Source organism: Nelumbo nucifera, chromosome 2 (genome assembly GCF_055504915.1).
Source record: "Nelumbo nucifera cultivar China Antique chromosome 2, China Antique-T2T, whole genome shotgun sequence".
NCBI lineage: Eukaryota > Viridiplantae > Streptophyta > Magnoliopsida > Proteales > Nelumbonaceae > Nelumbo > Nelumbo nucifera.
The window spans coordinates 109,790,178-109,799,830 of record NC_142650.1 but is presented as its reverse complement, the minus strand read 5'-3'; the positions used below and the strand labels follow the sequence as shown (position 1 = coordinate 109,799,830).

General features: G+C 42.3%; 1 protein-coding gene and 1 pseudogene across 2 annotated transcripts; both read right to left on the bottom strand.

Moving 5' to 3' along the window:
* Positions 1–902: 902 nt before the first annotated feature.
* On the bottom strand, positions 903–1,834 carry LOC104613020 (zinc finger A20 and AN1 domain-containing stress-associated protein 5 pseudogene; annotated as a pseudogene). The gene has a single exon (XR_016082097.1). The product of XR_016082097.1 is annotated as a zinc finger A20 and AN1 domain-containing stress-associated protein 5 pseudogene (transcript).
* A 3,280-nt stretch (positions 1,835–5,114) lies between these two features.
* On the bottom strand, positions 5,115–8,382 carry LOC104613021 (AP2-like ethylene-responsive transcription factor PLT2). The gene is made up of 10 exons (XM_010280706.3): positions 8,066–8,382; positions 7,748–7,949; positions 7,318–7,672; positions 7,098–7,180; positions 6,960–6,968; positions 6,761–6,849; positions 6,579–6,652; positions 6,314–6,364; positions 6,167–6,243; positions 5,115–6,072 (listed from the first exon to the last, which is right to left on the bottom strand). Exons 2-10 carry the CDS (start codon positions 7,881–7,883, stop codon positions 5,318–5,320), a joined length of 1,629 nt encoding a protein of 542 aa, XP_010279008.1. The 5' UTR covers positions 7,884–7,949; positions 8,066–8,382; the 3' UTR covers positions 5,115–5,317.
* Between the last annotated feature and the right edge of the window lie 1,271 nt (positions 8,383–9,653).

Here is a 9,653-nt window from a genome sequence, read left to right as displayed (position 1 = left end):
TCCCCAATGCCCCAATATTTTTTGAAACCAAATAACTATTAATCTAAGATAGAGAATTGAATTCAACCAAACAAAAAGAATGAAAAATTTAAAATAAAAAAATATAAATAAACATTTAAAATGAAAAAGATACAAATAAACAGCCCAAGCAACCAAACACATACTTCATGCGGTGGACTCATGTTGATCCGATTAGACTTAGAAAGTCGAAATAATATATATGTAATTTTGTATGTAATATACAGTTCAATTTACGGTTTACGATTTGATTTCTAAAATCAAAACCGTAAATTATAATTTAAAAATCACAAACCAAACCATTTTTACACTCAAATCAAACCAAAGTTACCAAACCACAAATTTCAATCACATTCGATTCGGTTTGGCTGGACCATATAATAAAGACCCCAAGAATTGAGAATATCTATATTTCATTAGTCTCTCCCTTTATTTAGGTGGGCCCTCGCTTTAGGGCGATTTCAGCGTTGGGTTAGAGGCTTTCACTACAACTGGCTAGGGTGGTGAGTCGGGTCGGCTCAGGATTAGACCAAAGTGGGCGAAGTGCAATTGATTAGTGACCCACACGGTGAGTCCGTGACCCAAGAGGAGGCTCCCAGGTTCAGCTTTAGGAGGGGAGGCGTAATTGAAGCGAGAACGTACTCAAAAAAAAAGTCAGAACTCAGAAGCATGGTCGTCTCTCTTTATCCACACATGGCAGTTAAAGAAATTTTTATGCCGATATTACCCTCCTTCATTTTATAAATTTCCAGAAACATGCCCCTCAATCTGTCACCGTTTTCCAACTCATAATTCATTCCCAAGCATTAATGGAAAAGCAATAAATAAATTAAAACAAAATCTGAACCGAACAGAAAATTAAACCAGAAGCAAATCACAAGAAATATAGAGAATAAAATAATTTTTTTATAATATAAAAATAAAAACAAGGTAAACCAGAGAGAAATTCATTATACTTTTTGTTCACAGTTCCACAAATCTCCTCTTTCTCTGTCTCTGTCTCTCTTTCTCTCTCTCGTCTCTCGCTCGCAATTAGTCGGTCGAGAGCGGCGTAACCAGAGGTCACGAGATCGAGTCTCCAATTCTGCACACGTCCTTAAGTTTTCTTCTTCACAATCACACGATCCTTTTTTGCCCTTAATTATCCTCAGACTCTAACGATCTTGGCAGCTTTAACCACCGGGTTTTCCCTCGCGATCGCCTCCCGACCGGCAGCCTTGTAATCGAAACTGCACTCGTGCCGGTCGGAATACCTGTGCTCCGAACAGAACAGCTCCCCGCACCGACACCTGAACCCAGTCAACCCCACCTTCCTCCGGCAACCCGAGCAGCGGTTTACCTCTCGCTTCACCACCGCGGCTGACGCCGCCTCAGATGCCGCCGTCGTATCGCGCTTCGTCACCTCCTTAAAAATCCGCGTCTCCGCCGGACGGTCGGATCTCTCCGGCGATCGGACCGAGCTGGATCTGGGCTTGTCCTTTCCCGAGAACTTAAGGGGCGTAAGGACCCCGGCGGAGGCCTTGAAGCAGTTCTGGCACATGTTATTTGTGGTGGGGTTGCCGGGGAATCCGCAGTTGTTGATGCAGAGGGTTAGGGTTTCGGGGACCTTGAATTCGGTCTCCTCTTTCTCTCTTTGAGCCATTCTTTTATCTTTCCTTTTCGATTTCGATCTGCGCTTGTTCGAAGCGGAAGAGAAAACAGCGCCGGTGAGAGGGAGTGGTGGGTTCTCGGCGGAAACGAACGAAGAAAGATTTGGGTTTGGGGTGGGAGAGGGGGGTTTTTTATGGGGGGATTCCAAGGTCGGTAATGGCGATGGAATATGGGCCTCTTTGGAACGCGCATCAGACGTTTTTCTTCATTACTTTTACTATTATGCCCCTATTATTTTTCTCCAAATTACATCACATGCCTGCGCTCTGGATCAGCTCTGACGTGTTGACGTTTCTCGTGCGGGAGAAGAATTGATGTATGGGTTTACTGTATATCAACTTTCGTGGGTCCCATGGAATCGACGGCTCTCCTTTGGAGATGAATCGACAATATTGAGATGATATAGGGGTGAAATTGGAATTTAGAGAAATCATCGGTACCCCACAGTTTTTTAGTGATGGGATTTCCTGCTCTCCAGCCGCCCTATCTGACCGCCCTTTTCTCTTTCTTTTCACGGGGTGGGGTCGCTCTCGTCCCTAACTTGCCGAACACGTGGGATAAAATCATCCGTACACGTGGCACGCGGATGTCTACTCCTTGTGTTACGCTCCCCTACCCCTAGTGAGCTGTCCGGTCCGAGGTGGAAGGAAAGTCGTCTAAACTCTGAAGTTGGTTGCAATTTGCAAATAGAAAACGAGTCGTTTCTCTGGTAATTCCGCATTTCCGCGGCTCAAATGGCTTCTGCGAATTAGGGGGTGCAAGTCAGCTGGGCTGGGCTGGGTTTAAGGTCCATTCAACCCAAGCCCAGCCTACATTCAAACAAATGTTACATACTTCATTTGAATTTGGGCCCGGACCGGCCTTAATTTGGGTCCAGACCTAGCTCGAGGACCAAACACCCAATCCCAGTTTGTGTAAATTTGCGAGATGGCCAGATGGGGTCAACTGAATCCTTTACTGCGAACTAAATTCGACGGAGGATCAGTTCTCTTTTTTCCGTGTAGAGCCGATTATGTGGCTTGTCTTGGATTGAGCTGGGCCTGGAAAGGATACTAAACATGTTAGTGAGGCCGGGTTCCCAACCTTTATTGTTCCTACTGTTTTAAAATTTACACTTTATGACTCATACTATCTCTATTATTTCTGATAATTGATCTCTTACCATTAGGTCCGTTAATAAAAAGACAAAAAAACTATTTTGCCCTTTATTCTTCTTCAAGTTTTCAAAATAAAACAGGGAAAAAGGAGAAAAACGCTGGTTCATCAAACCCTATTGGAGCTCGAGGAAGTAGAAAGAAGCCCTAACAGTCCTAGAAGCAGATCTGAAAATAATCTTCCAATTGTTCTAGCAGAACTTAACAGGAAAATCTCAGGTCCAGCCAAGGGGCTCTATGCTCCTTCTTCCTCTTCTTATTTTTCTTTTTCTTTCTCCCCTGTTCCGTCACCACCGCTACATCTGAAATGATCAGCGATCTACTGCATTCATTGCCCCCGACATTAGAAAGGTCAAACTATTTAAGGGAGCTCGTGTTTCGGTCTCCCAAAGCAAATCATAGGTGCTCGAACCAGTGGCAGTAGAGGGCAGACCAACTTAGGAAAATGTGATTAGCCTGCGAAAGCTCGGACGATAGGAGAGGCATTAGAGAGGCAGTGGGGTAGCATCAGTCAATTTCCCAATCCGGGATAAAAAATCCAGGCACAATCAAAGTAGGGGTGCAAGTCAGGTGGGTTGGGCCAGGTTTATGGTCAACCTGGGCTTTCTTTCTCCCCTGTTCCGCCACCACCACTACATCTGAAATGATCGGGGATCTACTGCATTTATTGCCCCCCGACATTAGAAAGGTCAAACTATTTGAGGGAACTCGTGTTCCGGTTTCTCAAAGCAAATTATAGGCGCTTGAACCAGTGGCGGTAGAGGGCAAACCAACTTAGGAAAATGTGTGATTAGCCTGGGAAAGCTCATTTGATAGGAGAGGCATTAGAGATTTTTTATCTCCAAGATTGAGGGTTCAAGAGTTCGAATTTTAATCAGAATGTTGAACTACAGTAAGTTCTCTAGGAACGCTGATTTCTATAGCTCCATGGGAATCGAGATGAGGGAGGGGTGTAATATTGGGTTTTAAAAGAATTTTAAACACTATGGGGTCTCACGTGTATATGGGTTTTGACGGAATAATAACGGATGCTAACGGTAAGGAAAGTATTAGTCAATTGTCAAAAACAATAGGGATAGCGTCAGTCAATTTTCCAATCCAAGGATAAAAAATCTAGACACAATAAAAGTAGGGGTGCAAATCGGGTGGATTGGGTCGGGTTTATGATCAACTCGGGCCTGACCCTAAAATTTGGGCTTAAGGCCCGAGCTTGAACTAAGACCTATTTTCTTAACCCGAGCCTAGCACACACTGTAATTTGATGAACTCGGATTAGGCTCAGGCCTGGACTGGACTTGCGTTAATCAATACAAATATGTAAATATTTATGCATAACTAACATATATATACATGTGTATAGTTGGGCCGGGGTCAGGCCAGGTTTGGTCTACCTAAAAGCTAGGCCTAGGCCCGGTCCAAAAAATTGAAAAACCCAATTTCTTGGGCCCAAGCTGAGCCTGAGGACCAAAAATCCAAGCCCAGTCCGTGTAAAAATTTCGGGCTGGGCTGGTTCGGGCTCGGGTTGGGCCCCCCCAAGTTGCACCCCTAAATAAAAGTATCCAACCCCTATTTGCCCATTCTCGCACACAGTCGGGTGCCCATTCACGCGCACAGTCTGGGTGCGGCTGGGGCGTAGCCAAGCCTACGCGCACAAAAAGACGAACCACGGGGATCAGCCGATGTACAGAGGAGGTGTGCTTCTAGATATCTGGACGCTCTCTTCGCGTGGGAAGAACAAAATGGTGATGCTTCCATTTTTGGTTCGATATACCTTTTTAGGGAAAGAAAAATAGAAAATTGGCAACTTTTGGTTGGGCAAGGGGACATATATCTCGTTATGCGTTGTAGCACACGTGGCCTTGCACAGGCAGACTGGTTGGTTCAATAAAAAATTAGAGAAACAGAGAGAAGAGATTCATCATCCAATCCACCGTGTCTCTTTTACTTGGTACTTGTTCCCATTGTTGGTAAAACAGAGAGAAATTATTAGTTGTGGACAGCCCATTTTTATCTGTCTTTATCAGACAAAGGAGTGCAAAATAACAAAGATTTTGTACCCAAATCAGTAATTTCACTATGGTTGTGCATGGGAACCTTTTCCTACCTTTCCCTCCCTCAGTTCCTTGGTCCAACCAAGCTCGGACCATCCAACCACCTGAACCCAATCTGATTTTTATATAATCCACTCTCAATTAGATATTTGCATATCAGGAAAACTTTATTTTTATATGCGTAGAATTAAACCTAATTTCATCTATAACTGGGTCTATAATAAAACCCATGTTCGCAAAGATCAGATGAAGACATTTTATTCACGGTTTCTCAATGTAAATAATTTTAGCAAGAAAAAGCAGTCACCAGATGGATCATGGATGACCACCTCTACAATTGGCCATATACCAAAATTTGATCGAATCATTGTATCAATTAAGAGAGAAGCTTTTGACGATGAGAAGCATAAAACCAAAATTTCATACCGCCCCCATGCAAACCACTCAATTATCATCCCACATTTGAAAAACTCCAGCATTCGAAGCTTGAACTGAGTTCCCCGCCCAGCTGCCATAACCCGCCGGACTCATGTCATAATCAACCTTAACGAGCCCGGCGTCAGCTCCTGTACCAATCCCGCCGGCTGCATTCACCGCAGTTGCGTTGGGAGACATCATAATCCCACTACCAAGATACCCACCTCCAGCGTTCACATTGCCATTGAAACTAGAAACAACGCTTCCATTATTCTCCATGATAGACAATGCCTGTGGTTGTCCCATGTTCATCATTCCATGAAGAAAAGCAGGATGGTTGGCCAGGCAGTTCTGGTTAAACTGACTCTCATGTCCGGCAGCATTAAACAGTGAGGTGGATTGCTGGTGCAGCTGGAGCTGGGTCTGGAGGTAGTTTGGAGGAAACTGAGACTCATGAGCGTACTGAGGACTCTGCTGGTTTTGTAAGGCTAGTAACGTCTGAGGCTGCTCAAATGGTTGCATTAGAGGGTACCCCTGAAAGCCGCTTGAGCTTCCGCTGTAGAAACTCGAGCTACGACTTCTGATTTCCTCCCTTTTCCTCGAACACTCAATCGCTTGACTCTCCTTTAAGCGCTTGGCCGCTCCATTTCCAATGGGCAGTGTGTTGCTCTCCAGAATGCTCTTCACATCATATCGGCTCATGTCGAAGTTGGTCACTGCATTCAGGCCTCTGAACTTGATAGCCGCGATATCATATGCCTCCGCCGCTTCCTCCTCAGTACCTATACATTAAACAACACAAAACATTATGGTTCAATCACAGAAGTTCTCCCTTCTTCTTTTCTTCCTTTCCTCTCTCTCTCTCTCTGGACTTACTGAAAGTTCCCAAGTAGAGGTCCTTGTTCCCAGCAACCCTTCCAATGCGAGCTTGCCATCTTCCGTGCTGATGATGCCTGTGTAAACATGAACGAATGAATGAGAGAGAGAGAGAGAGAAGAGAAGTATAAGTATTCTCTGTGTTACCTTGTAACCCCACGATACATAGATGCGCCCCTGGAAAAGCCACTACTTTTTCTGAAAGATCAAGGGAGAGAAAGAAGTTAATTAGGAGAGGTTTACTACTGGATAACCAATGCAATAGGTCCTGAACCGTCTTCCATGAATTCATGTTTGATGAAGACAAGCAATAGAAAGGAGGAAACTGAAGTCCATTCATATAGAATGGTCATATACACCATCAGTTACACGTAAAATGGACGCTTGGATTAAGCTAAGCAATTTGGGTTACCTTCTAAGAGATGCCACAAACTCCTGTCTTGTCATATGCTTCATCTCCTCCAATTCTTTCTCATAGTTACTAATCTGAATGCCACTCAAAGCGATCAAGCATCAATCAGCAAGACGAGAAAAATAATCAAAAGAGGTATTATTAGAACATCCACAATGTGTTTGTATCAATTCTTTACATACAGGAAAATTTGTTGTGGTCGATGTTCCCCAGTACTTTAGAGCGGCCAAGTCATATGCCCTTGCTGCTTTCTCCTCTTTGTCATATCCACCTGCTCAAACCAAGTAACAGATAAATGGGATGAATTTTGAAGGGAAATTAGGAATACCTAAAGAGAATTAGAAAAAGAATAAATGCATGGAATTAGTTATCTCTACTCACCCAAGTACACTTAAAAATGTGAAGAGACCAACGGCAGACCATATTAAAAGGAAAGATAGTCAGTAACTCAAAAAGGGAAAAAAAGGGATATTTTTATTGGGGGGAACCAAACCCTAGAGCCAGAAACTGAAGTTCTACCTTGGCGACCCTTCCTTGATTGTCCTTCCCTTCTGCAACTGTTATCCCATAGATGAGCTTCATACCTTCCTGTCCATCTATGCCTGCATTTACATAAAAAAAAAACAGTATATATTATATTGATTCTATTAGTATTTTTCTTAAATGGAATGATGAGAGATATCTGTGCAACTGAAGAGAGATGAAACTCATTAAATGATGCGGTTAGAGAGGTACCAACCTTGTTACACCTCGGTATATGGATGTTCTCTGACCGAATGTATCCATAGATCTTCTTGGTGTGACATCAAGGTTACTCGAGCTGCTGACACTCTCAGTGCCCTTAACAGTTCCCATGGAAAGTGTCAATGACTGTAAATTGTTAGAAATTCCTCGAGAATCACTATCGTTAGTGGTAGGAGATTCCAAGCTATCCTCCTGCTGTAGGGTGTTGTTGGATAAGAGGTAGTCAGGCTGGGTTGTTGTAATTTGGTTAAATGTTGCAAGGTTTAGCTCGTTTTCTGGTTTGCTGATGCCGAGAAAATCCGCCACCTTTGGAACTTCCTCGCCACCGTGAGAATTCATCAAGTTCCATTCTGCAAGCCAGTAACAGTCATACAGAGATGAAGAGAGAATAAGAAGGGAGAAAGAGAATGGGGAGTTCTCAATACCTTGTATCTGGAAGGAGCTATCCACTGTATCATTTACCAATCCTATAGAAAACTGAGGAGTTGGAGATGGATGGAGATTAGCAGGAACAGAAGACTGAGTATTAGAGATGTTGAAAGCAAGCCAGTTTGAATTCATATTTGCTTTTGCTTTATGTAAAATAGATAGATGTACAGCAGATTTGGTAGTATTGTTAAGATTTTCCTGCAAAAAATTGAAGAGACAAGTTAGGAAAGCTTGTAACGGGAAAGTGGATTGAGAGGCACAGAGAGAATGGGGGTTGGGGAAGACTAAGACGGATTGAGTGAAAGAACTCTTACTCTATTTCTTTTGATTTAAAGTAGCATTCTCACTTAACAGGAAGACCAGGGAGGGGGAGAGAGAGAGAGAGTCTTGTAGGCTTGCAGCAAAGTAAAGAATGGAAGAGAAAGAATAGGAATATGTTACCTAAATGAAAATTTTGCGTCGGGGATATTTTTCCTCCCTCTCTCTCTCTCTCTCCCTCCTCTATTGAGGATGAAGACTACTTTTCTCTAGAGAGGTGAGAGACTGAGTGAGAATACAAAGGGATGTTTAAGATAGATCCACTCAGCTGTCTCTCTCTAAGTAAGCTAGACATCGCCACCCCACTCACTCATCAAGCAAGTTACTATCTGTATTATAATAATATTCAAGTATAGATAGAAGATAGCATTGCAACTATATAATAAGTTCTTGGAGACATTAAGAGTTTTTCAAGTTTAAAAATCAGCTTCATCAGATATTAAATCACAATAATATAGTCTCACCAGACTTCTGAAGATTCTCAAAAAACAAAGTTGATAGTGTAAAGAATGTACAGCTTTGGGTCTGTGCGTGATATTTTTTGTGTAACTGAGACCCATTAAAATGGGACCTATTGGAATACAAATATTTGCAGGACCCCTCAGTCAGACGTTGGTTGAGCCACATGCTTTCTGTAATAAATATTAAAAGAATTTTTGATCCATTAAAGTATTGTCTGTGTTCATGTTTAATCGAGTGAAAACAAATCCTACGTTCTTTAAAATTGGTCTCCTCCACATCCAAAATGGTTTCTTGGAACTGTAGCTCTCGATCTCTGCAATAAATGACCCCCCAAAGCCCAGCATTCCCACTCTGTGCAAATTTGTGAACCCTCTCTTAGCCGAAAAGTCGCCATCTCTACGTAAAGTTTACTGAATCTTTCTCTCCACCCGTTTCTTTTAGATCAAGCAGATAGCAATAAAAAAAAGTTGATCTCCGTAGTCTTAGACATGGCTCACATGCAGACCATTTCATGGCTTCTCTCCTCTCTCTCTCTCATAGTCTCATATTGTAGCTTTGGAGACCTCTTCGTTGCTGGGCACCCATTGAATATCAAATGTGGGGTGTTGTTCAGCCAGTCCTGCATGTGTTGTTTGTGTACTTGGGCTCATGAAATTCTTTAATATATGGCGCCTTTAGTTTGCATAGAAATAAAACAAAAGCCGACAAATGAAAATACTGAAACTTATAAAACTAGAAGCAAATGTTTATGATAAGTGAGTCAAAATTTTGTACTGCAATGACCATAAAATAATCGAATGGAAACAAACTAAAGAATGATTAAAAGATTCATTAGGTTCCCCAAGTAGAAAGGTGTTGACCACTTAATTGGAATCCGCATTCGTCAAATTCTTCTTATTCTTCTCATTCATATTTGCTTTTTTTCCTCTCTTTTTAGTTTAATTTTTAATAGTTTTTAATGCAACTGTATCCCAGACTGTATGCTTGTGTCTAACAAAAAGATAAATAAATAAAAGCACAGAACACCGACCCAGAAGATAAAAAACACTAGAAAAGAAAAACTGAAAGCTTGCATGAAATGGAAAATGATCCACATGAAGTTTCTTAATCAGAAGCTCCACG

What these genes read in the sequence shown, in the direction of transcription:
- LOC104613021 (XM_010280706.3), bottom strand. Translation starts at nt 7,883, where the DNA reads ATGAATTCAAACTGGCTTGCTTTCAACATCTCTAATACTCAGTCTTCT. An exon ending in ATATACCGAGGTGTAACAAG is followed by an intron (nt 7,181 to 7,317) that starts GTTGGTACCTCT and finishes ATGTAAATGCAG; the next exon opens with GCATAGATGGACAGGAAGGT. An exon ending in ATGTATCGTGGGGTTACAAG is followed by an intron (nt 6,244 to 6,313) that starts GTAACACAGAGA and finishes ATGTTTACACAG; the next exon opens with GCATCATCAGCACGGAAGAT.